At 42.6% G+C, this 27,097-nt stretch overlaps 2 protein-coding genes across 8 annotated transcripts in view; one reads left to right on the top strand and one right to left on the bottom strand.

The window, feature by feature from the left end:
- LOC112228569 (SRSF protein kinase 2) overlaps positions 1-13,388 on the bottom strand; it is a 110,913-nt gene extending 97,525 nt beyond the window's left edge. For 2 of the 4 annotated variants that reach the window (XM_042302516.1, XM_024394117.2), the window contains exons 1-2: positions 13,246-13,388; positions 12,957-13,023 (exon numbers count right to left, since the gene is read on the bottom strand). In XM_042302516.1, the coding sequence (XP_042158450.1) occupies positions 12,957-13,023; positions 13,246-13,261 (83 nt within the window). In that variant the 5' untranslated portion in view covers positions 13,262-13,388. The remainder of the gene's footprint in view (positions 1-12,956; positions 13,024-13,245) is intronic. The other 2 variants (XM_024394288.2, XM_024394039.2) reach the window with 1 other exon arrangement.
- A 2,031-nt stretch (positions 13,389-15,419) lies between these two features.
- Positions 15,420-26,929, top strand: LOC112228876 (pseudouridylate synthase 7 homolog). Of its 4 annotated transcripts, none has more exons than XM_024394803.1 (17): positions 15,420-15,500; positions 16,108-16,455; positions 16,565-16,649; positions 17,641-17,751; positions 17,897-18,041; positions 18,787-18,804; positions 19,324-19,435; positions 19,543-19,620; positions 20,251-20,379; positions 20,530-20,655; positions 20,939-21,000; positions 21,129-21,289; positions 21,565-21,691; positions 21,948-22,049; positions 22,259-22,388; positions 23,838-23,929; positions 24,122-26,929. In XM_024394803.1, exons 2-17 carry the CDS (start codon positions 16,118-16,120, stop codon positions 24,256-24,258), a joined length of 1,953 nt encoding a protein of 650 aa, XP_024250571.1. In that variant the 5' UTR covers positions 15,420-15,500; positions 16,108-16,117; the 3' UTR covers positions 24,259-26,929. The 4 variants fall into 4 exon arrangements, with proteins under 4 accessions (XP_024250571.1, XP_024250656.1, XP_024250406.1 ...); XM_024394638.2 differs by having other exon boundaries at positions 15,429-15,504; XM_024394721.2 differs by having other exon boundaries at positions 15,432-15,480.
- Positions 26,930-27,097: the final 168 nt, after the last annotated feature.

A 27,097-nucleotide genomic window follows, 5' to 3' on the forward strand; every position in this document is an offset into this window, starting at 1 on the left:
TTTATTATTTATTTTTTACTTTTTTATTACTAGGTATTACTGCACTGTTGGAGCTAGAAACACAAGCTTTTCGCTGCACCTGCAATAACATCTGCAAATCTGTGTCCGCAACCAATAAACTTTGATTTGATTTGAGGTTCTTTGAGACAAATAGAGGAGAGAGAGACACGCCCACCAATTGTATTATTGGCAGGTAGGCTTAGAGCTGCTGGTTAATCCTGAACCCAACAAGAACAGACACGCGCACGTGAACACACACACACACACACACACATATATATTAGTGGATGGGAGAGTTTTACACCAACCCATTGACTAGGTCAGATACATACGGTCATATAGGCAAACACATAGCACAACACTGCCATCACGATGCCTAGGCAGTTGGCAGACGCCTTCAACTGCCTTGGTTGTGATCACACAATGTATGAGGCACAACATCTCTTGTTATTTCTCTCACACACAAGCCTTAGGCTTATTCTATTTGCAGCTCTTCTCAGAATATCAGAAACTCTCATGATCAGATATGGGGCCACGCTGATAAAAGAGAGGAGGATGAATAGAAAAGATGGTCAACTACATGAACACAATAACACCTCTTTTTCCTCTCTCACCGCTTCACCTTTAACCACCAGCAGAGGGCAGGTGAGAGCTATTTCTTGAGTCTTCACCCTCACTGGCTCTGGCATCCTCTGTGAGTGAATGTGAACACAGAATTACATGCCCTAATGCCTCAATCTTCCCTCGGTGGCCTGGCTGCCCGGCCCTGGCTGGAACTGGACGGCAGCTCAGATATGTTATGAGATGCAAACTGATTGAATGTAGGTTAACCCTCCAGTACAACATCTTATTTACCCATGTATGATGATCCTTGCGTCTCATCACTCCAGTAGTTTTACAGGACCAGAAGCCTGTCTGATCTTACTAAGCCGCAACTACACTACATCAAAACATTTTTCAAAATCCACCACCAAATCCTGAGGAGAACATGGTGCCAGTGCCAGGCCTAATCATTAGGCCTTAATGTGGATTAAATGGATATGCTAGCCGCTGGTTCTACCAAATATGGGTCATCCTTGTTTTGTGGATTTGGCAGTAATCTGTGGATCCTTATAATCAGCAACCAAAATGGGTTAACCTACTTACCCACAGTTAACCATCATTAATATCGAATATAAAGATATATAAGCTAAAGAACCCCTGTTAAAATGCTCAAAATAATCATGTCTAAATCAACTCAACATCACTTCAAGCCCAGTGTCGACGAGCCCAGTCTGGACTCTAGAGCCCTACCTAAAACACTCCTGGTGCTTATTCCACTGGTGGTGCAGTTCCACAATCCACATTCAATTAGCCTCCATTCAATTAGTACTACACTTTCTCTATGTCCTACCTGAGGAGAACCTTCAGGAAGAGCATGTCACACACTGGGACCTTATCATCAATATGATGTCGCCTTATCAAATTCAATAAACCATTCTCCCTGTGAGAGATATCTTAGCTATTCTGTCCACTGCATATACCAAAACAGAGGATTCCTCCATATTAGTAGATTGCTTTCATATAGCCTACCCAATCGTTATACAGTCATCAGTGTGAGCTAAACGGTAATAACAACTGATCTAGATATCATGACACAGCCTGCATTGGCCTATGGTTTAGCTGGTTTTATATTACAACTGTAATATTTGACAGAGGCACCTCAGAACGTCTTATTGTTTTGAAAGTGTCTGTTGACAACCAGAGTAGGCTACTTAATATAATCTCATGTTACCATAACAAGCCCAGAAGTGAGTGGGTGTGTGAGGATTATGGGCTTGGCTTTAGCCTCAAGCTCCTGACTGTGAATTCAACACAAACAGCCTTTAGATGGCGCTGCTGTGGATAGCTATTTCATTTGTTTTTGGACATCAGAACAGCGATCACTAACCTTGATTTTGATAATACTTTCTATTTCAACGAGTTGGCAGCTCTGGACGTTCTGCTTACTCCGGGCCAGACCCCAATCCCCAAGACTTGATGGCTCAAAAGAGGCATATGAGCCGGCATCCTGACAAGTCTACGATGGCGAGCCAATAATCCGCCTCTACCCTCCATTCTATTGGCGAACGTACAGTCACTAGAGAACGAACTGGAGAAGTTCCGTTCGAGACTATCCCATCAACGGGACTTGAAGAACTGTAATATCCGATGTTACATCGAGTCGTGGCTGAACAAGGACATGGATAATATACATCTAGCTGTTTTTTCCAGGACGGCAGCCTCGGTTAAGACAAAGCGGGGAGGAATGTGTTAAAAACAGCTGGTGCACGATCTCTAATGTTAAGGAAGTCTTGAGTTTTTGCTTGCTTAAATTAGAATATCTCATGATAAGCTGCAGACCATACTATTTACCAAGAGAGTTTTTATGAAGGTTGTGCAATGTAACAGCAATATTTAGACTTAGGGTTGCCACCCGTTCGATAAAATACGGAACGGTTCTGTATTTCACTGAAAGAATAAACGTTTTGTTTTCGAAATGATAGTTTCCGGATTTGACCATATTAATGACCTAAGGCTCGTATTTCTGTGTGTTTATTATAATATAATTAAGTCTATGATTTGATATTTGATAGAGCAGTCTGTCTGAGCGGTGGTAGGCAGCAGCAGGCTCATAAGCATTCATTCAAACAGCACTTTCCTGCATTTGCCAGCAGCTTTTCGCAATGCTTGAAGCACAGCGCTGTTTATGACTTCAACTCCCGAGATTAGGCTGGCAATATTATAGCGCCTATAAGAACATCCAATAGTCAAAGGTTAATAAAATAGAAATGGTATAGAGAGAAAGTCCTATAATTCCTATAATAACTACAAACTAAAACCTCTTACCTGGGAATATTGAAGGCTCATGTTAAAAGGAACCACCAGCTTTCACATGTTCTGAGCAAGGAACTTAAACGTTAGCTTTTTTACATGGCACATATTGCACTTTTACTTTCTTCTCCAACACAGTGTTTGCATTATTTAAACCAAATTGAACATGTTTCATACATTTTGAGACTAAATTGATTTTATTTATGTATTATATTAAGTTAAAATAAAAGTGTTCACATTCAGTATTGTTGTAATTGTCATTATTACAAATATATATATAAAAATAATCCGATTAATCGGTATCTGATTTTTTTGGTCCTCCAATAAATCGGTATCGGCGTTGAAAAATCATAGTCGGTCAACCTCTAGTCCACACACACCGAGACAGTCGTGAAGAAGGCACCTCCTCCCCTCAGAAGGCTGAAAAGATTTGCCATTGGCCCTCAGATCCTCAAAAAGTTATACAGCTGTACCCTTGAAAGCATCTTGACTGGCTGCCTCACTAGTTGGTAAGTCAACCGCTTGGGTTCTGACAACAAGGCGCTATAGAGGGTAGTGCGTACTGCCTAGTACATCACATGGGCCGACTACTCTGCTGAGCTGTGGATATCAGATCCATTCAGCCAGGCCACCGTATCGATGAAGCAGCATTGGCTGAGCAGATCTGTCCAGCAGGGATCGAACTCCTGAGCTTCCCCCTCTTGCTCACTCACACTCGAATCCACTTGCCTTTGACACACTCTCAGTCCATACATCTCTGACCAGGGACATATACTGATAAGGCCAATATGGCACAGCCCTCATCGCTAGCAATGTGAATTGACAATCTACACAAACAAACTGTAAACAAGTGCATATAAGCTTCAGGTCACTGATGTCCAGTCAGCAGAACCAACCAACAAGGTCTGGTCCAAAGTATTGGCTCTTCACCATCACTAAGTGATCCTCTCTGGGAATCAATTAAATGAATGAATTAACCTAAGTCAGCGGTTGTGCTGAGGTCTGCTCAGACAACGTTGAAGCCTGTACCTAGTCCTCTGACTTCCATAGAAGAACCACCACAACGTAGTCAGGTACCATGGTCCTCTGTAGCTCAGTTAGTAGAGCATCTCCCTAGCAATGGCAGGATAGTGGATTCGATTTCTGGGACCACCTGTACGTAAAATGTATGAGAGTAGTTTGCTTTGGATAAAAGTGTCTGCTAAATGGCTTATTATTATTATTATATATACCTATTTATAACTTTGACTTAACTCCAAGAGGGGGAGTTGTAAGCTGGAGCAATATTATTCAGCTACCACAGAAAAAACATTTGTCTGAATTCCAGAGAACATTACGCTACCTGGCTGCCTCACTCCACTGCACCACACACAGTTCTGTTCGCTAGCCTACTCCCATCTTCCATCAAATGGCGAAACACAAGACAAAAATCAATGCTGTTGATGTAGCAACATCAATCAGACTGCATTGGGCTCATACAGGCATCTACATTACAGCAGTACACAGGGAGGGAGCAGAATTATACGACACACACTGTTAGCACTGAGGCTGGGATATTTATAGGAGTTATGATACCGTATCACTAACAACACAAACGCTGTGATACACAGAATTATGGCAGCATCATTGAAGCTCTGGCTCATGGGTACTCAAGCACTATTTGAGAAGGTCCGGTCACATACAGTTTATACAGTGCATTCAGAAAGTATTCAGACCCTTTGACTTTTTCAACATTTTCTTACGTTACAGCCTTATTCTAAAATGGATGAAATAGTTGTTTTTTCTCTCTCATCAATTTACACACAATACCCCATAATGACAAAGCAAAAAAAGGTTTTTAGAAATGTTTGCAAATTTATAAAAGATTTAAAACTGAAATATAACATTTACATAAGTATTCAGACCCTTTTCTCAGTACTTTGTTGAAGCACTTTTGGTAGCGAGGTCCTCTAGGGTATGACACTACAAGCTTGGCACTCCTGTATTTGGGGAGTTTCTCCCATTTGTCTCTGCAGATCCTTTCAAGCTCTGTCGGGTTAGAAGGGGAACGTCACTGCACAGCTATTTTCAGGTCTCTCCAGAGATGTTCATTCTGGTTCAAGTTCGGTCTCTGGCTGGGCCACTCAAGGACATTCAGAGACTTGTCCCGAAGCCACTCTTGTGTTGTCTGGCAGTGTGCTTAGGGTCATTGTCCTGTTGGAGGGTGACTGGGTTTGCCCCAGTCTGAGGTCCTGAGCACTCTAGAGCAGGTTTTCATTAAGGATCTCTCTGTACTGTACTCTGTGCTCCATTCATCTTTTGCTGAAAAACATCCTGACAGCATGATTCTGCCACCACTATGCCAGGTTTCCCCCAGACATGACGCTTAGCATTCAGGCCAAATAGTTCAATCTTGGTTTCATCAGACCAGATAATCTTGTTTCTCATGGTCTGACAGTCCTTTAGGTTCCTTTTGGCAAAGTCCAAGCGGCTGTCATGTGCCTTTTACTGAGGGGTGGATTTTGTCTGGCCACTCTACCATAAAGGCCTGATTGGTGGAGAGCTGCAGAGATGGTTGTCCTTCTGGAAGGTTCTCCCACCTCCACAGAAGAACTCTGGAGCTCTGTCAGAGTGACCATCGGCCCTTCTCCCCCGATTGCTTAGTTTGGCCGTGCGGCCAGCTCTTGGAAGAGTCTTGGTGGTTCCAAACTTCTTCCATTTAAGAATTTTGGAGGCCACTGTGTTCTTGGAGACCTTCCATACTGCAGAAATGTTTTGGTACCCATTTTAATCCATTTTAGAAAAAGGCTGTAACCTAACAAAATGTGTAAAAAGTAAAGGAGTCTGAATACTTTCAGAATGCACTGTGAGTGGCAAAGGTGGCAAAGGTTTGGATGAATATTGTAATTTATCGGCATAGCAACAAACCGCCAACACGCAACCCCAAACAGTTCAACCCCCTCTTATTGGCAGAAAGAAAATGTTGCTGCAATTCTACACATTTTGCCATGGGGCGTTGAGAACATTTAGTCATTTTTTAAGCAAATTTCCTGCATTTCTACCCATTTTGTCATGTCTTATGGGTGTTCATATGACACTGGAGTGACTCAACAAAAAGAAAATGGGGGACCCCTGGCGGTCGAGGCCCCTGGGCACGTAATCTGGTTATAATAACTACGATTTTTTTAAGTCGGGACCTGCGGTCCGTATTGACCCCGTTTTGGACCACTGTCCACCAGTTGAGTATGGCTTCTCTAGTGGTTCTGAGTTTAATGCTAGCAGAAAACATAAACTCAGAATTGAGATGACTGAGTCATCTCGAGCCATATCTTTAGAGTTAGGGGAGGTTTAGCCATCATTCATCTCAGTGTGTTAACCTACAAATCTATCTGGTAATGCATATAAAGTGCAAAAACAAACTACAAACAGGTATAATCATCATGTAATAATTCTGGCAGCATTGATGCTGGACATGGAAAGGTTGATCCATGTCTCATTCAGGCAGTCGACCAGGCAGTCATGCCAGGATAAGTGTGAGCATGCAGCCTCCTGTATGCCTGTGTGAATGAGTTGGTGATAGGATCACATCACTAGTTAATAACTGACTGTAAACCACTGAATAAATAAGCAACAGTTGGATGAAAAGTGCATGTTGTGATAGAAAGAAGTGAACCTCTGGTCAGGATGATGAACAAATCCCTCTATCCCTCCGCCCCCACACACAGTCAACACCTTGTTCATAACATAGAATCTTTCATCTTTGATTTGTTTTATGGTCTATCAAGTCACAAGTTATGTCTTGTAGAAATAACTGGCTGCCAAGGCCTAAAAAACTGCCCCCAGAAACCATTTAAAGGGCAGTGAGCAAACTTAATCTGTTTGAGGCAGCATGAATGAGACAGATGGAAGAGAATATGAGGCACTCAGGCCCAATTCAGACTGTCTGCAGAGCATACTCTATTTCAGAACCATCCCATCTACATAGCCTGACACAAATGTACACATGGACATGACTCTCTCTCACACACACACACACACACACACACACACACACACACACACACACACACACACACTCTGCACCACACCCAGCAGCACTCTTCCTGTGTGTGTGTGTGTGTGTGTGTGTGTGTGTGTGTGTGTGTGTGTGTGTGTGTGTGTGTGTGTGTGTGTGTGTGTGTGTGTCCTGTTCTGTTCTGTTTCGCTGTAGCTGTTGCTGAGGATCAATGAAAGGAGCCTCTGTTCTTTCCAGCTTTATTGTGATCTTCCTTTCTCAGGCCCTGTGTTGTTCTGATGGCAGGGTGTGGCCAGGTCAGATGTCAGCCAAATAGGGTGGGCGTAACCCTCCAGGGGCTGGGGGGTGCAAACAGAAGAGAGTTCTCTCCATATGAATGGAGAGAAGGCTGTGATGTGTGTCAATGGTACTACTGCTTTGCTTTGGCCCTCTGGTTTCAGATAGGTCTTGATGAGCCTCCTGTCTGTAGCAGTAGACAGACATGTAGACATAGTCCTCCTGAGGGGCCTACCATACACAAAACAACATTCACACGTGGGCCCACATGATAAGCTTATACACTAATGCGCACGTGCACAAACATGCACACATACAGAAAATGTATGGACAGGAAGGACAACTTGTTGCCTCATTGCTATGATGTCACCTGAGAACATGTCATGCGTTTGTTTGTTGTGGTTTCCACTCCGGCTCAAAGCATGTCTCTACAGAGAGATTGTTCCCAGCAGCAGCCAAGCTTTAATAAAACACACAGTTATGACATTGAAAGGTGGCAAAGGCCAAGATAGAGTGTGATACAGGTTCATTTTTAAGGTATCTTTCAGAGCAATGTCAATACTCATGAAGTCACACATGATGTCAATAGACCCAATATAAATCAACTGAAATTGATAGATACACTGTAATAGATCCATTAAAACTGGGGATGCACCGATATGACATTTTTTGGCCGATACCGATATCCAATATTTTCCTTGCCCCCCCCCCCCGATACCAATGACCGATATTTAAAATTTTAGCTGCCTTTTAAGCATTCTAAAACAGTTAAATAGTTGAAACACACACACACACCAAAAAGTTATTTTGTTGGCATTTAAGTCCCCATTATCAGTAAAACATCATCAAAACCTATTTCTTTCACTTACTTGCTGTGCTGTTTTGTTGTTCATTTGTTCAGTCGTTTCATTCTCAACCAGGATTTCATCATACATGTCAAGCAGTGAAGTTTCAGCTCTGTCTGTTCGTGGCCTCTTCTGTCTGTGGCCTCTCTTCCTCGGTGCCCACTGTCAGTGTGTCCGTTTCCATCTTGTCCAACTGTGTCTAACATTTCACGTAAACCCTGTTTCTTGTCTGCATCGAAGTGTGGGGCCTTGTACCAAGCATCGAGCAAGGTGGCGACTCCGTAAAGCGGCTCAGAGAATGACACCGGATCGCTTGTTCACAGCCTCTACGAGAGTACTTTTGCAAGTTTTAACCCCACGGTCTGTCAGCAGTTTTGTTGAGAAGTCGTTTCAATGCCATGGCCGAGGGTATCACGTCTGCTGCAGTCGCAGTTGATGAGCTTATTTCTTGAGTTAGTTGTTCGAATGGTGCTAGGAATGTGTTCATGTTTCAAACTTGTTCTCAAATGCCATTGAAATGGCAGCAGCGGTATGAGAACCAGCACATTCTTGGGCATCGCAGTACGGCTTTCCTTCAGTATGAAATCCTTATCGACCCACTGTGCTGTCAGACTCAGCATGCTCATGGGGCTGACATCTCTGGTCCAAATGTCAGTCGTGAAGCTAATAGCAGTCACACCCGTAGCAAGCAGCTCATGGTTGTGCATTTCAACAATACAGTGTAACTCCAGTAGGGAAACCATCTGAAAAATAGCGCCTACTTGGTAGTGTGTACCTACTTGGTAGGGCTCAAGGTGCTCGTCCAGTCGGCGAAAGCCAACATCATCCACAACAGAGAACGGTTGATTGTCAAGGGCAATGAATACCATTATCTTGGCGTTAATGGTTTTTGCCTTTGAGTTGTCTCGCTGAAATGCTCTTACTCTTTCGAATGACTGCTCGACTTGAACTTGTTTAGTTGCTGGAAGTGTGCCCTTAGTATTTTTCTGCTTTTGTTCTAAGTAGTCTCTGAACGTCTGGGTGTGATGCACTTTCAAATGAGTAATTATGTTTGTGGTATTGAAAGATTTCACCCTCTCCCCTCCTCGGGAAATAATAGTAGTACAAATGTTTCACATGGCCTTTTTGTTATATTCCTTTGAAACTTCAAAATAGATCCACATAGCAGACATTGTGGGCTAGGTTAGGAATGCTGTGTTGCATGTGTAACGTAGTATTTGTCGTGGCGTCATTACCTCATCTACCTATGTTACATAGCTATGACAACGGTTTTGCACATTGGCGTTAAACTAGACATCGGGCCGATGCTAGCATTTTTAGCTAATATCGTCTGATTCCGATATGCTTACCGATATATCGTGCATCCCTAATTATAACAGCATGATAACAAGGTACATTTCTAACATCATCCAATTAATGGCAAGAAGAAGAAGAAGAAAAACAGTGCTTCAATACATTTCTATTTGACATGTCTGTGAGAGACGTGCGGAATCATTTGGTGAATGTTTCCTGAAGCAACAGCGATTCCAGCCCCTTCCACAGCGCACCTGTGTGGGCGGAACCTTGGTATGGAGTCACCTAATTGTGGCCAGTGACTACACCGGTGACTTTGGTCCAATAGCATTGTGCCATGAAGTCTGCTCCTCTCTCTCCAGACCAATTCGTATGCACTTTACAGGGCCAATGTGCCGCCGTGCGCATACCAACTACTGCACTTCATCATAACCGGCTCACGCACCATGCAATAGACAGCACTCACACACCCAAACCAGATCATTCTCACTCTAGTAGAAGTCCTTCGTCTACACAAACACTCACACTCTGTTAGGCTACATCACCAACAGCCATCTAGCAGCCACAGACCCCGGTGTGATTCACATATAGTGCCTTTAAATCAACGAAAGTAGCTAGTTTATTCATTTGGGATGCTCATCTGTCTCTGTGCTGTCATTACTGCAAATAGGCCGAGGAAGCCTGTCACATCAGTCAGATCTCTTTTACAACCCCCAAACAAGGCTCAGGGTTTCAGTCTCAGTTGCAGCTGAAGTAACCTAGCACAGAAAAAAAATACTGGGTTGTTTGGTTCACCCTACTGCTGGGTTGCAGGCATTGGGTCACTTAGTTAGGTTGTTTTATTTAAAAAGAGCACGGTTGGGTTGTTGATGTTGGGTTATTGGTGCTGGGTTATTGAGATATGACCAGATCCTATAGCTGTACATCAAATCAGCAATCTGTTCTAGCTCAGTCCACAAAAAGGAGTGGTTCCGACCCCTGCGCACACACGTGCTCAAAGGGCGAACAACATGTGCATAAACGCTGTGCAAATGGAGCCTGTCATTACAGCCATTAAACAGTGATACATTTATTTTCAAAACACAAGATACCGAAATAAACTGTGTTTTACAACTGCATTTTGATCTGAAAGTCATTCATGTTAGCAGTCAATATCAACTAGGGATAGTGTGTCACATTGTCACTTCTCAGGAGTCCAGAGCAAGCAGGATCATATGGCCTACCTGTGTGCAGCAGAGGTTGCAGGATCGGATGGAAAGCACGATCTGTCCGTCACCTTTTTCTTCCTCACAAATATCATAATTAATTTGCCTGAAAGATATCTCTTCCTCCCGTAAGTATTGAAGGTAGTGTGATGTTCCAGCTATCTTTAGACATATAGCCAGTACCCACCACTGAGGTATATAATTGTAACCCACCCAAACTAGGCCTAGCTGAAATATGTAAATTATCAATGAAAAGGTAGCCTATTGTAGCAACCTGGTCTCAGAGCATTTCGTATTAATCTGTATGTAAAACCAAAACACTCCATTTTGTATGATATGTTATGAATTACAATTTGTATTATCATGTTTTGAATTGCAACACGTACAATAGGTTACAAATTTGCAAAATGTACAATATATTGCGAATTTGTTAAATGTATGATATGTTATGAATTCTAGCTAGGTGGCTAGGTTAGGTCTTAAGGTTAGAGTTAAGGTTAAGTTAAGGAGTTAGGTTAAAGGGTTATGGGTAGGGTTAGGGGATGGGTTAGCTAAAAGGATAAGTTTAGGGTTGAGGGAAGGGTTAGCTAACATGCTAAATAGTTGCAAAGTAGTTGAAGAGTTGCTAATTAGCTAAAATGCTAAAGTTGTCTGTAATGAGAGTTGAAGTCACAATCTTTGGGTTGCAAGAAGTGCTAAAGTTGTCCATTTTGAGATTCTAAATCACAACCTTTGGGTTGCTAGGTGTTCGTGTTATATGCTCACCCACCCCGACCAACCACCCTACTTTTGTTTTTGCCTTAAGTAACCATCTGTCTTATTTAACCATACCAAACGTAACACATCATACTAAGTCTAGTCTAGTCTATGACACCAAGCTGATTGTTGTAGCAAAGATGCATCTGTAGCAGATTGCTAAACTGTACTTTAAATGGATAATATCAATTTAGGTAGGCTACTCTATTTTTGACATGCAAAATTGTAGAAAATTAAACAAGCGCTTTCTGGTCACTAATCTGTATATGTGCGCCCGCCTTTGCTCATCATTGCTGATGACTGGTAAACAGTCAAGAACCGCAACTTTTTGGTTGAGAAGCACAGATTAGATGTTTTTTTTAAACAAGAATTTGGTGCAATGCAGATCAAATAAGCAAAGGCTATTCTGTATGTAGCCTATTAAAATATGTATGAATTGTTTATATTTTTCTCCATTGTTTCACACTAGCAACCCCACAAATCCGTGTAGGCGTGTTTTGCATCAGCTGAAAGTTTATTGCGTTCAATTTGGAACCGGGCTGGATCCCAGGCGTGAGCCAGGCACCCAGTTCAAAACCCACAGTGAAGTTGGCTCTAAACAAAGTGACGTAATTAATCACGTGTAGTAATTACTAGGATTCTGTTTTCCCATGCAAAAGGGATTGCTTTTAATAAAAACGCCTTATCTGCCTTCCCAATGAAAACAAGTAAAAAAAATACAACATGTATTTACTGAAAAGATGCACCATGTTGCTTTGTTGACAAAATGACAGAGTTGCGCAGATTACTGTTCGATTTGAGAAGGGCACACCTCCCTTCTCCGCTTTCGCCCGATAGTTTCAAGTCATCAGTCTCAAGTCAAAGTCAAGGCCCGAGTCTTGAAGCTCTGAGTCAAAGTCAAGTGATTTTATTTTCTATCTTGTAGAGTCCAAGTCAGACTCGAGTCAACACCTCTGGTAATAAATCATCTTTATATTCTAAAAGAATGTGTAAAATGCTAAACATTTTAAAGAAAATGTTGATTTGCAGTATGTAAATGTAACATGAACAACAACTACATTTACTCTCACAGGTTGTCAATAAGAGCTTTCTGAAAGCCACACCCCTGATAAACCACGCCTCCTGAAAAATAACCTAAGGATTACATTCAAAAAGACCCAGCTGCTAGGTCAACCAGCATGAAAGTAAAAAAAAAATGTCCAACTGATGGTTAAATTAACCCATGTTTGGGTAATCCCAACAACCCAATAACATGTTGGGTTTTCACAGAAAGAGTCAGTCATTGCCGATGTATTAGGCCTACGATATACAATTCCAGCATGCAATTCATATCCTCCTTGGGCAAAAAGCCATTCCATGCACGAGATATCCATCGACCTATCCATACACAAGGGGGCCCGAGGGACGTTGCCAATGGCAACTTCCGACACCACACAGTTGGAGCGCCCAGACGAGCTGGACCAGCGTTCCCGTACCAGCACCTGCACCACCGCCCTCGCAATATGCCTGCCTATGTGTGCGTTTTGCCATACCTGCCCAAAACAGACTCTTCCCCCGTATGTTGCCTTCGCACCAGCTACTCAACCAGCCACTGCCAACAATGACAGCTTAGCTGGCTGACGTTCTATGGAAAGCTTATTAACCGCTGTCACGACCTGACACAAGAGACATAACAAACCAGCACAGCACCACCAAACACCACTTCCACTCCATTCCGAACACCGCTCTGCTTACCTCCTTCCGTGGGCTGCTTTGTCTTTTTTCCCCTTGGGCCTTCTCTTTCGGGCCTGGATTGCCATCACTAGAAGAGATTAGATTAATGTAGAAGTAGGTCCGAGCACCGAGAAGGGACAGAGAGAAAGAACAACACATCAGTCTCGAGCTTTAGCTGGCCCGGCCAAGCATCCTTAACCAAAAAGGTTGGAAACCCCCGCACGCGCGTAATTTCACCACCTCTTATCAAAACCAACAAAAGCTGTCCCGTAGTCGGAATATTTGTAAAAAATATAACATATTTTCATACCTTTCCTGGAGCTCATGATGTTTTCCTCCTTCCCTTCAGCAGCAGCGGCAGCTCAACGGCAGCAGCCGAGATCTCACGCTCTCTCGTCTCCAGCCTTCTCTCTGGAGAACGCGCACTCCCTCTGTCGTTAGGAGGAGGAGGCGCGCTCAAGAACTGGAGCTCTATGCTACGTGGCCGCGCACAACTGTCACAATTGAGGTTAGCGCGAAAAGGAGCGCTTAAATTGAAAGAACCAAAACCAGAAAGACTGAGTCCCTCCGGACAACATTAGACTATCCCCATTTTATCAATGTCTCTGATGTCTTGAACGTTAAAACATTTCCCCTGCCTGCTTCCCTATTTATCGCCACGCCAAAGCACTATTAGCTCAGTAGGCCTCTATCTAGAACCTAAAATAGTTATTCCGCTGTCCCCATAGGAGAACCCTTTGAAGAACCCTTTTTGGTTCCAAGTAGAACCCTTTCCACATAGTGTTCTACATGGAACAAAAGGATTCTAACTGGAACCAAAAAGGATTCTACCAGGAACCAAAAAGGGTACAGCCGAAGAACCCTTTTGGAACCCTTTTTTCTAAGAGTGTAGGTTAACTGGGGCGTATCATGAGCAAAGGGAACCCTGAATCACACAGAGCCTCCTGCTGAATTGTCCACCCTATTTTATATTATTTTTCAAGACATGTTATTGACATGATGGTTCTGGCAAAGTTTCCTTCTTTAGGATCCCATCCAATGTTCAAAGCTGTTTAGGATTCTGGGGAATGACTAGGCCTATCTCAAATGGGCCCAGAATAGGCTTAGCAGGTTAGGTCAATGGGTTTCAAAAAGTATCTGCAATTTAGTTATCTGTTGTGTCACCCAATCGATCAATCCATAGCTGGTGGGTCATATTATGGCAAACCTAATCCGTTATTATCTCACCCTGGATCACATATATAACTTTCTCTGACCCAGAACAACAATTATCCTACAAATAGGCCTATTTCTCAAAGACATCTGTATTTTTTAGATTTACATTTTAGAAAAGGCCTGCCTGCGATTGGCAAACTGGAACGAATTGCAAAAATCGCTGAAGTTGGAGACTTTTATTTCCCTCACCAACTTCAAACATCTGCTATCTGAGCAGCTAACCTATCGCTGCAGCTGTACATAGTATATCGGTAAATAGCCCACCCATTTTTACCTACCTCATCCCCATACTGTTTATATTTATTTACTTTTCTGCTCTTTTGCGCACCAATATCTCTACCTGTACATGACCATCTGATCATTTATCACTCCAGTGTTAATCTTCAAAATTGTAATTATTCGCCTACCTCCTCATGCCTTTTGCACACAATGTATATAGACTCCCTTTTTTTCTACTGTGTTATTGACTTGTTAATTGTTTACTCCATGTGTAACTCTGTGTTGTCTGTTCACACTGCTATGCTTTATCTTGGCCAGGTCGCAGTTGCAAATGAGAACTTGTTCTCAACTAGCCTACCTGGTTAAATAAAGGTGAAATAAAAAAAATAAAAAAATAACTGCGATTAGCCTACATTTTCTTATTATAGGCCTAGTTATTACTAGACTATTAGAAGTATAAAGTATATAAACTATAATCTGTATTGAACACTATGTGGCAGCTGAATCATAAACTATTCATACATGAAAGATAGCGTTATATTGAAACACTGTGGCGTTTGGCCAATGTAACCCTAATTCTGATCCAAGTCGACGGATTCGATTATGCTGGGCAACAGTCCCGTGACAGAAACGGGCAAAAGGGGTGAGTGACCTTCTCAAAATGAACAGTAATCGGCGCTGCTCGGTTGTGAAAAAGGCAGCATGGTGCATCTTCCAGAAACATACATATCTTTTCCATAAAATATATGTTTTAATTTTCTAACTAGTTTTCATTAGGAAGGCATATAAACGCGTTTTTATCAAAGTAATCATTTGTATTTGAAAACACAGAATCTTACTAATTACTCCACGTGCTAAATTACTTGTTTCGCTATCATATGCTATCTGTGGGCCCCGACCTCTCATTTTAGACAGCTCCATTTGAAATCTCCATACACCCGGGATACCGGGCCATGCTAAACGAATACCACCACCGTTAAAGAAACGGGAGATTTTTTTATTGACATGTCCTTCAGCCAATAAGTGTTGATATGGGCGGGTTTCAAGACATTACTTTTTCCGGATTCGAGCACACACACACACGTGTGTAGGAAAACTGGGGTACTTCGCTGTGAGTACTCTACTGAATAAGTAGGTAAATCAGATTTCAAAGTTAAATAACAGTTTATGTCAGTATTTTATTTGGCATTCATTAAACGATGCATAGCTTTTCCATGGCTAAGCATGTGTTGGCTCCTTTAGCAAGTCATGTTACGACTTAGGTTATTGTTATGCGCTAATATCTATCGTTAGCTGGCTAGCAACCAAACTACCTAGCCAGTTGATGATGCCAAAAGAAAAATGTGAAATTAAACACGTCTCCTAACCATCTGCCATTTATTTGCAATTCGACAGTTGGATGGAACTGTACCAACAATGTCTTTACATCCTAGTCACAGGGTGAAAAGTTGTTGTTACACTGTTTCAGCAAGGAACCCCGCTAGCTAGCACAGAGTACTTACTGTCTTTGATTATAGCCAACCAGAATAATTATCATGTTATATTTACATTGATACTAACAAGTTACACTGAACAAAAATAAACGCAACATGCAACATTTTCAAATGTTAAATATATATTTTTTAAGTCAGTGTTTGCCAGAACTCTACCGATAATTAGTGTAAGAGAAGTGTCTAGTAGTGGTGGGGATGTTGACCTATTCATTCACATGTCCTTGTTATCTTCTCTTGACCCTCAGCTTGTGTCCTATGGCGGATGCAGAGCCCATGCTGGTCCCTGCCCCTGGGCGGGAGAAAAGGGCCTGCCCTGCCTTGGAGGATGAGGTGGCCCACAGCACCAAGAGACCCAGAGTCCAGAAGGATGAGAACAACAGAGGAGGACACTCTCACAAGCCAGCCCAGGATGAGGCAGAAGAACCAGAGGGGGAGGAGACAGAGCCACTGGAAGAGGAGGATGGAGAAGGGGCCGGGTTAGGTTCTGGAGAGGCTTTTGCAGAGATGATGAAGCATGGGCTCACAGAGCTGGATGTGGGGATTCTGAAATGTGTCAGTGAACACAAGGGCTTCTCTGGGATCCTCAAGGAGAGGTTTGTACTGATTCCAGTCAGGCTGTAGTGTGATCTGATCCATGGCATGATGTATATGTGTTGCTGTGTGCATTTCACTATGACAGAAAATCTAATACTCTTTATTTAGGTACTCTGACTTTGTCGTACATGAGGTCAACAAAGAAGGCAAGACAGTGCAGTTGGATGATCTCTCGGTCCCTGAGGAGGCTGAGGTGAGCTAACAATGTATCAGTAGAACTGTCTTTCGTCTTGCCGTTTTAGAGTGAAACATAATCATTCCTGAAGTTAAAGCTTGACTCTATAGCCCTTTACACTCGTATACGTGATTGAGATGGAAGATTTTAGCACTAATAAGCACCTAAATTGGAACGTCGTGGCTGTACAGTAACATGCTATACGTGACGTCAAAGCTATTCCTCTGCACTTCACAGTGCTGTATGGGTTTTGACTGACAGCTGTTCTGAATTTGAGCACCGCGCACAACAAGAAGTTGACCTCATCCCTCCTGGTAATTGGGTAACTTTAGAAAATGTTTTGTCTAAGTAAGAGAAATGCTGTAAAGTAAGAGGACTCTGTGTATTTTGAAAGATGAGATGTTAAGGATTATAGTAAATACATCCTTGACAAGCAAGCCAAACACCCGTGAGTCCCAGTCCCATCTCACTTCAAAATTCATGTCATATACAGTGTCAATATTTATGATTTCTATGTTTGATGTCAACTTACAAGATGAAGTGTCGTCATACCCTTGGTAGTTCTGAACACAATGAGCATATGTTATATTGTGAAGAAAGCACACGCACCTGAATGCACTCACGACTTCTTCCTAGCTGCACCAAATTGCCTTGTGTAAGATCATATTTTATAACTTAGCTAGTCATGTTGGCAAGAGAACAAGCTTAGAAATCATGGCCACCTGACTCAGATTGCAATTTATAATGGGCCGCTTTTGGATTTCAGGGATGTAGTTTTGTTTGGAACACAACCTGCAAGTGTGCTTGCTCTAGTTCCTCAACAGCACAGCTAAGAGAGCTCCAAAAAGTACCTTATAGTTGAAGATTCTTCTACGAATCATAAAATTGCTTAGGGACAACTGTGCACACTTTGGAGAGATGTGTGTGGCCACCTGGAGACACCAGTTAGTCCTGGTTCCCCAACTGTGGATTCCATCTTTAAACTGATGTTGGGTTTGTCTTGTGCTAGGAAGCCAGTGTGGCAGAGCAGCCAGGGTCTGAGGTTTTCACAGAGGAGCAGAAACACCAACTTGAGCAGCTGCAGCTCTTCAAGAAAAAAGAGGGCAACGTGTCCATAGAGGTGAATACGCTGACTTTCTAAAAACCCATTAATTAAGTCTGAGAATTTAGTAGTAGTTTGTTATCCACCTTGACCAGTGGGTTTATATAACGTTGAATAGTTCACCTATCTTGAAAGGTGACCAGTTGCTTCTGGTTGAACACAGATGGCGGATGACACCAAAGAGAAACGGACCCTGGTCCACAAAGCTGTCAAGACCCTGTACCCTGGACTGGAGACCAAGACAGAGGAGCGGGAGGGAAAGAAGTTCATCGTGGCCTACCACGCAGCCGGGCAGAAAGCACTCGCAGGTAGAGACAAGAGAATGGGAGATGGGTGTAATGGACCTTTTCTGGGTTTGTATCTCTGGTTTATTTTCGCAGGGTGAAATCTCTGTAACGTCTGTCATAGAACAGAATCAAGTTTCAATAAAGAGTTTACATTTCAGAATGAGGAAAGTTATTGTTGAATGGTTGCAAAGGGTTGTGCTGCACGCCCTTGTTCAGCTTGGCCTCTTTGGTTCTCACTGCATGTGGTTCTGTCTGAGCCGAGTAGCTACTGCCTAGTTAAATAAAATAAAAAATACTGGGTTGACTAGCGTATGGGATAAAATGCAGGCTGCATGAATTAACAGGTGCATGTGAAATGCCAACACAACAAACCTGCATGATGATACTGCATGAAGATCCTGACCAGGCCCATGGCCTGTGAGAGAGCACATGGATCTTGACTTTTAGGCCCAACAAATCAGCAGAATCTCCTTGACTGGCCTATTTTCAGATCAGTTAAGACATTGACATTATTCACATCAATAATTTCCTGTGAATTCAGTAGCTTGTGCAAAAAGAGCACAGCACGGTTGTCATCAAATAATTGCTTTGTCATGCCCGTGGCACACGACTTGCTGCACAGAAATGGTTTGACACAACAGCACTCCAAACCTGCATGCTGGTTCGCCACCACTGTCGGTCTGTCTGCCTAACGGTCCATAAACTTATTTTAGTAACATTATTTCATTGTTTATATTCTATTCCTTTTGCTCTTCTGTGTGGACAGAGGTCAACATCGCTGCAGGTAAGAAATCCTTGTCCACACTGCTCAGAAAAAGAGAGAGGTATATGCAATTTAAAGGTTTCAGGAGACTAGTCTAAATGTTGGTAGCCTCACATCTGATTAAATATCAGCTCCTTATCTGTCATGGCATCATCAGTCTTGCACGATTGTCTTTATGGTAAATAAATAGTCATGACTATTTTCAGGGTGTGATGAACTGTTATCATATTGTTCAGGCTAAGGGAACAGAACCTCAGTTGGTTAGTTTATACTTTAGAGCAATGGGGAATGAGTGTTCCAAGTGCAGCATTTAAATTATTCTGACATCTTAGGACATGCAGGATGCTCCCGGCATAATTTGTTAGAGAAGTGATTAATGCTGTATGTGTTGGGGCCCGTAACGAAGCTGCTTCCACCCAAAAAGATGAAAGTGCCAGGTAGTTTCAGTAACTTATCAAAGGCCTGAACACTGATGAGGAGGTGTTCCATATCTGATCCTCTGCCTGTGTCTCCACGACTTACTCCTGTGTCCCTGGACAGCCCCCAGGAAACACTCCTGGCCTAAGAGCCGTGGGGCCTTCTGCCACTTTGTCCTTTACAAAGAGAACAAGGACACCATGGAGGCCATCAACGTGCTGTCCAAGTTCCTCAGGTAGAACACTTGGGTTTTTTTCATAGCATTTCTCACAGGATGTGTAAGAAAAACTTCTACTAAACTGTACAACTCCTGACTGACATTGTGCGTCTGCTTTTCTCTAGGATGAGGCCTAATGTGTTCTCTTACATGGGGACCAAGGACAAGAGAGCCATCACTGTGCAGGAGATTGCAGTTCTCAAGTGAGTGTGGTGGCCTGCCACTCATCAAACTGACAAGCATGTAATTATGTTCTTACTAATTAAGTCCAACGCAGCCATTTCTGGGTAACCATTAAGTACATGAAGGGCTCTACATCGTCTATGCAATGGAACTGCAACAGATCCAACGGAGGTTTGTCTACGTAGCTCTACGTAGTTCTACATACTTTTGTGATGCAGGATTTTGGGAACCCAGCACAAACGGAGCTCTGTAGCTCTATTTGGGTAGACTATGAAATCGCTGTGGAGAGCCTTTACTGTGATTGTTTTCAATTAAAAGGTTTAGATATATATATTATTTTTACAAAAATTGCTTCTTAGCAAAGAGCAATTTCTCAAGCAAGAATTTTACTAGGACTGTCTGGGAGTGGTCTGAGGGGCCTAATTGGAGGGGTATTTAACCTGAAATCGATCTTATCGCCAGGCAGGCCAAAACTCCATCGACGCAAAACAAGCAGAAATTTCAGGCACTCTTTTCAAACACCTTTTACACTAAAAAGCATTATCATAATTTTCACACTTATTCTAGCCTCCTTGTGTGGAATTGTATATAGAAGATGGGAAAATCCTGTTTTTGACTGCACTGGGCCTTTATGTTGCCTGTGACTTCAGGGTCACAGCAGAAAGACTGTCTCACCTTAACAAGTGCCTCAATAACTTCAAGCTGGGAAACTTCTGCTACAAGAAACACCCTCTGAAACTGGGGGAACTACGGGGAAATCATTTCACTGTGGTCATCAGGTCAGTGAATACTAGCTGTGTGTGATGTCTGTCTTTGCTATAACATTCTTTGTAATTATAAATACTCCCCAATCCGCATTTATTCAAATAGCAACAACTTTTAATCTGCTCAGTGTTGCTGTTTTGTTACTGGCTGGTTGTCTCCCACAGGAACATCACCGGGACAGATGACCAGGTCCAGCAGGCCATGACCTCCCTCAGAGAGACAGGCTTTATCAACTACTACGGCATGCAGCGCTTTGGCACCACTGCCGTGCCCACACACCAGGTTGGCAAGTAAGGACAGACACACACACACGTACGCCAGTGGCTGGTGGCACCTTAATTGGGGAGGACGGGCTCATAGTAATGGCTGGTATGAAATATGTGGAATGGTATCAAACACAATACCATTCCGGCCATTATTATGGGCCATCCTCCCTTCAGCAGCCTCCTGTGACATACATAGGGTATAGGGTCAGCAGGCAAGAACATGACTACTCTGTGCATGGTGTAACTGGCCCACGGGTATGGGGTAGGCAGGGGATAGGTGATTTGACTGTTGTTGTGTCTGGACCAGAGCCATCCTGCAAGACAACTGGAATGAAGTGATAGATCTGATCCTGAAGCCTCGCCCTGGAGGTAAACAGCCACTCTCCTTCATTTGACTCGGTTTTGAATGCTTTTCATGTAATGTCAGCTACCAGATGGCCAAAGCATTATTGCAAGATCATGTGTTCGACTTAATTTCCCGTGACCTTTCTCTGCAGCGGAGAAAGGTTACCTAGTGAAGTGTCGTGAGGAGTGGGCCCAGTCCCAGGACCCAGAGGCAGCGCTTAAGAAGCTACCTGTGAAACGCTGTGTGGAGGGACAGCTGCTCCGAGGCCTCTCCATGTACGGCAAGAAGAACATCATCACTGCATTTGCCATGGTGAGCTGAGCCAGCTTTTACAAACTAACTGGCAAATGCACTGTTATGACTAATCGGGAAGTAATGGATGACTTGCACACACTTTCCAAACATTGTGTACATGATTTATTTATCCCTGTGTGTTTCCAATGGATTGTATGTTATTAAATGTTGTAAAAGGTGAGAAACAAACTTGGCCGCATGGGTCCTCTGTTGATTTGTTTGATTCATTCAGTCTGTTTTCATCAGGTTCACTTACGGCGGGTTAACTCCCTGTGTTGGCCCTCATCTTCTAGATCCCTCGTAACAACCGACTGATGTACATCCACAGCTACCAGAGCTTTATGTGGAACACCATGGTCAGCAGACGCATTGAGGCCTTCGGGCTGAAGGCTGTGGAGGGAGACCTCGTGCTCAGAGGAGGTGGGTCCTATCTGTCTTGTGCGCCTTCGTGTGGGTGTATTTGGGGACAACTGAGTTTTAAATCCTTTGTTAAATCTTCTGTAGAGGATGAGCACACAGCCCAGAGTGCCTGTCTCACAGATGGCTCTCAAGCGTGATAATCCACGTCGAACAGAGGGCTTCAAGACCACCTGCTAGGCTGGACTGAGTTAGTTGGTTTGAGCCCCTACATAGAATAAACACTAATGTACACATCCTATTCTCCCTCTATCTCCAGGCACTGCGTTCGTGCTGTCTGCAGCCGAGGCAGAGACCCACTCTATTCAGGACGTGGTGATGCCCCTACCAGGGTTTGATGTCATCTACCCCACTCACCACGGTAAGAGAGCCCTGCATCCTCCATGTCAGGGCACATTTCCCACACAACTGCTGTTCTGATGCCTGTTGTTTGTGGGGGTCGAAGCAGAACAGGAGAAGAATTTCAATCCCTGGACTACTATATCTCTGGAGTATACTATTCTATTTAGATATGTGTGTGAGGTGTGTGTTTCAGATGTGATTGTGTCCTTTCCTCCTGTTCTGTAACAGTGGGGAAGGGCTACAGGGAGAAGCTGAGTGCAGATAACCTGGACATTGACAACATGAGACACAGGGTGAGGGACTACTCTCTGGCCGGGGCCTACCGACGCATCCTCATCAAACCCAGTGACGTCAGCTGGTCTGTAACACTCACTATCACTTCGGTACCAAGTAATAGAACAATTTTCTGTCATAGCTAACTAGTAAAGAGCTATCTAATAGTATAATGCAAAATGTCGTTACACATTCCAAAGACATAAAAAGGAGCTGAGGATTTCTTTATTTAATAAAAATTGTGCATGAGTATGATATACAGTACCAGTCAAAAGTTTGTACACCTACTCATTCTAGGGTTTTCTTTATTTTTTATTATTTTCTACATTGTAGAATAATGGTGAAGTCATCAAAACTATGAAACACATATGGAATCATGTAGTAACCAAAAAAAGTGTTAAACGAATCAAAATATATTTGAGATTCTTCAAAGTAGCCACCCTTCTTCTTGATGACAGCTTTGCACACACTTGGCATTCTCTCAACCTGGTTTACCTGGAATGCTTTTCCAACAGTCTTGAAGGAGTTCCCACATATGCTGAGTGCTTGTTGGCTGCTTTTTCTTCACTTTGCGGTCCAACTCATCCCAAACCATCTCAATTGGATTGAGGATGTGTGATTGTGGAGGCCAGGTCATCTGAACTCTGAAGCATTTATTTGGGCTGCAATCTCTAATGACCTTATCCTCTGCAGCAGAGGTAACTCTGTCTTCCTTTCCTGTGGCGGTCCTCATTCAGAGCCAGTTTCATCATAGCACTTGATGGTTTTTGTGACTGCACTTGAAGAAACTTTCTTGACATTTTCCATTAAAATAATGGACTGTTTTTCTTTACTTATTTGAGCTGTTCTGATTGGCTCAACTGATTCCACAAATGAACAAGGCACACCTGTTAATTGAAATGCCTTCCAGGTGACTACCTCATGAAGCTGGTTGAGAGGGAAGAATCTCAAATGTAAAATATATTTTGATTTAACACTTTTTTGCTTACTACATGATTTGTGTGTGTCATTTCATAGTTTTCATGTCTTGACTTGTATTCTACAATGTATATACAATGTAGATAATAAAGGAAACCCCCTGGAATGAGTAGGTGTCAACTTTTGACTGGTACTATGTGTTTTATTTATTTATTAGGGCAACGGGTAGCTTGGTGGTTAGAGCGTTGGGCCAGTAACTGAAAGGTTGCTAGTTTGAATCCCCGAGCCAACAAGGTGACAGTTTTCAATGTGCCCTTGAGCAAGGAACTTAACCCTAATTGCTCCTAGGTCGCCACTGATAATGGCTGACCCTGGCTGTGACCCGCCCCGCTCGCCACGGGTGTCTCGTGGAGTTGGGATATGCAAAAAACACATGTCCAATTTACATGTATATAATACACACTTGTACATGAGTGATACTGGACAAATATATAAGCACCCACCTAATAATTGAGGCTTTTGTTAAATGCACTTCAAATACATTTTTTGATAATCTGTCCTCAATTTCTTCAGGTACGATGTTGAGTTGTATTTCTTGTATCGTCTCCTTGTGTAGGGAGGTGATTAACTATGATGACCCTCGTATCTCTCTGGTTCACACTGATGTGGAGAAACTAGAGGACCAACCTCCTCCGGTCTTCAACAAAGGTCTGTTCTAGCTTCATGTTGCTGTACATTGATCACTTGTGTTCCTCCTCAACTTGGCTTGTATGTGTACCCCCATTTTTAAGTGGTAGAGAAAAAAAAGAATTCTTGACAGCCCTCTTTCTGGTGAAGTTTCTGCCTCACTCTTTTTTTTTCTTCATCATCCCTCCTCTCTTCTCTTCCTCCCACCTCCAGAGGGGAAGTACAGGGCTTTGAGGATGGAGTTCTCTCTGCCTCCCTCCACCTATGCCACCATGGCCATCAGAGAGGTGCTCAAGATGGACACCAGCATCAAGAACCAGACCCAGCTCAACACCATCTGGCTCAACTAACACAACACGGAACAACATTTTACTGAGCTGTATCCAGCGATGTCGAATGTTGTAGATAGAAATGTAATGAATAGAGCTGACACGATTCCCCTATTCGATATGACGATCATATCTTGTCTACGCGATACATTTCTATCTGAACCTTCTGTATTGTTACTTTCTCCTCAATAGGCCCTTGAACTAAATATAGGTCTAGACTACTGGGCTGTTTTTACAGGCTGCAGAGCAGTCCATACTGTATGTGCGAGTATCTGTAGACTGGGAGTGTGTTTGGTACTTTGCCAAGCCAAAAGTCATTCCTCAAGGTGTGTCATAGTGATGATGTAAATCATCATAGCCACCCACACAACCAAGAGCAACATCTCTGTTGTTATTTCCTTTTTTTTTATCAGGAGGTTTTAAAGCGTTCCTGCACTGGTGGGGTTCAGAGAGATGATTTTGAAATGAGTGATGTGCTGCCTAAGCACTTACAGGTGACGTCTAGGAGTTTCTCAGTAACCCATGGGGGTGTTCTGAGGTAGGGCTGGGACGATAAACCTAAAATGATCGATATGGCCACTTTTACATGCAGCATTTTGCTGATACCATTCACTACCATAACAGTAGCTAATATGGGTGATGGCTACAACAAACTAGTAGTAATACTAAACAGTGGTGCACATTACTGTTCTAATCGTAGTGTTCTATGTATTGTTATCGTATCAATTCAGGCAATCTATCGCAATATCTATTCTCTGGAACTCTGGTAGAAAGATTTCCTCTTTAAGGGCCACCAACTCGACTCTGTCACCCACTTCCCCAAAGACAGATACAAAGACTTGACGCCCCTGCTACTTCCCACAGGACTACAATGAACTGTCTCTGATTGTACGGAATTATCGTTTACTTTTTTTAACTAAAATTCTTTTTTTTGTTCTTTTTTTTGAAACAAGCTCTTTTTTTAAAATTCTTTTTTTTACAGAGCGAGAATTGAAATGTTGAGTGAAGACTGTTGGAGAAGGTTTGTTTCATCAGACATTTGAGATACAGCATTCTGTTCCAGCCTGTGCCACTTTCAGAGTATCATGACGCCTATAGTAACTATTCAGCCCAAGAAGATCAGTCCTATGAATTACAGTTCCATTGTAAAACAATGGGAGCATCTACTGTCATAAAACTAATGTTGCTTGACTAAAACACTTTTATTCAATAGACATGTATAGTAGTGTTGTGCTTTGGGGGCACTTATTTCTGGTTGGTGGCAGTAAAGATGCATCTTGGCAATGATAGATCAGTGTTCTGTTTTGGGTTCCAGTCGGCACTGAGACAATGCCCCGGTTGCTGCTGATCATGGCAGGTGCTGTGGAGCTTACCGTCTGGCAGGGTGGCTCTTGCCAGCTGGCAGTAGTTATTGTAGTGATTGCTTGCTATCAGTGCCATGTCTCCAATCTGTGTTTGACAGGATCCAGTCACCAGCCAGTTACCCTGGTATACTGAGAAGGATCTCATGCAGTTTTACTTAATTTTCTGTTATGTCATGCTCTGAAAACAAATCTCTAACGGAGCACTTCAGATTTGTTTATATATTTGAATCTGTGTTAGTGTGATTTTCTTCCGTATCCCCCTAGCACATTATTTTCTAGCAGGACTGGTGTAACCTTGAGTGACCACCATATTTTTCTTTTTTACATGGCCTAAGATATTATACCAATTCATATCACAAGGGAGAGAAGTTTTGACTTTTACTTAAAACATTTTTTTTTACCTCAACATCTGCACGTCACACTTTATTATTCAATTTCATTAACAAAATTCAAAATGTCCACGTTCCTTGGTATGAAAACCAATCAAAACTGTCCTGTGGTCAGGTGAGACAAACATCTCTAATAAATACACAATAAATGTGTTCCTCTAAGTCCAATATAAAGTTGTATTGCTCTGCAGTGTGTTTTACAGGTACAGCTATTTACATTCCCTCAACTTTGCTTTAAAGTTGTGTTCCCGTCCTTCTGGCATTGAAGTCCTTACAACTCTGTTGAAAGAGATCTGGAACTGCTTTGATTTATGAGCAGATGACCTGCTACAAACTCCTATGTGATTCTCCATCCGTATTGTACATTGTTATTCTATGCACACTGCAGTATGGATAAGTCTACTTCTAACCGGTGAGATGAAATGGGCTATCTATAATTATCTTTATTGTCCCAATTTGAGATATGTGTAGTGGTCAGGATAAAAACAACAAAACAATATATTTAAAAAAAAAAAACACGACTGAAACTGACAGAAGTAGTGGCTAGCTAAGGTGTCGGCTATCTTGGTCAACTGTAGAACATCTACCACTGGTGGACAGTGTGATGACTGGGAAAGTGAGGAACGGTATGGCTCTGGTCAGGTGGGTCTGAAGGGACAGAGACAGAATGTGGGGTGAGCTGTTGTAAATTTTCAAGGGATATGTTCAGTGTTGCACTGTGATGTTATGCCTTTCATAGACTCCTGTTATGTCTGCACCCTAACACAAGGCCATTGTGTTCTGGAACTGTTGCTTGTATGAAATAACTTGCGTAAATAATATGATTGCGTTATCACCTCCCACTATGTAAGGGACATGGAACCATTTACTCCTGAGTTCTTCCCTGTGAAATCAGATCTCCCTCCCCTGCAGTTGCTTGATTAAAGTTATACAATTGAATACTCTGCCTTAATCTTTGGATTACATTTTCCACAACAATAATAATAATAGGTTAATATAATTTTGGGGGTAAAAAACAAACAGTATGTACAATGTATTCTCAGAGGATAGCACATACAATTCCTAATTAAACGCTTGTTTCCAAAGTGGTCCTTGATTTATATAAAG

Source organism: Oncorhynchus tshawytscha, linkage group LG01, assembly GCF_018296145.1.
Source record: "Oncorhynchus tshawytscha isolate Ot180627B linkage group LG01, Otsh_v2.0, whole genome shotgun sequence".
Taxonomy (NCBI): Eukaryota; Metazoa; Chordata; class Actinopteri; order Salmoniformes; family Salmonidae; genus Oncorhynchus; species Oncorhynchus tshawytscha.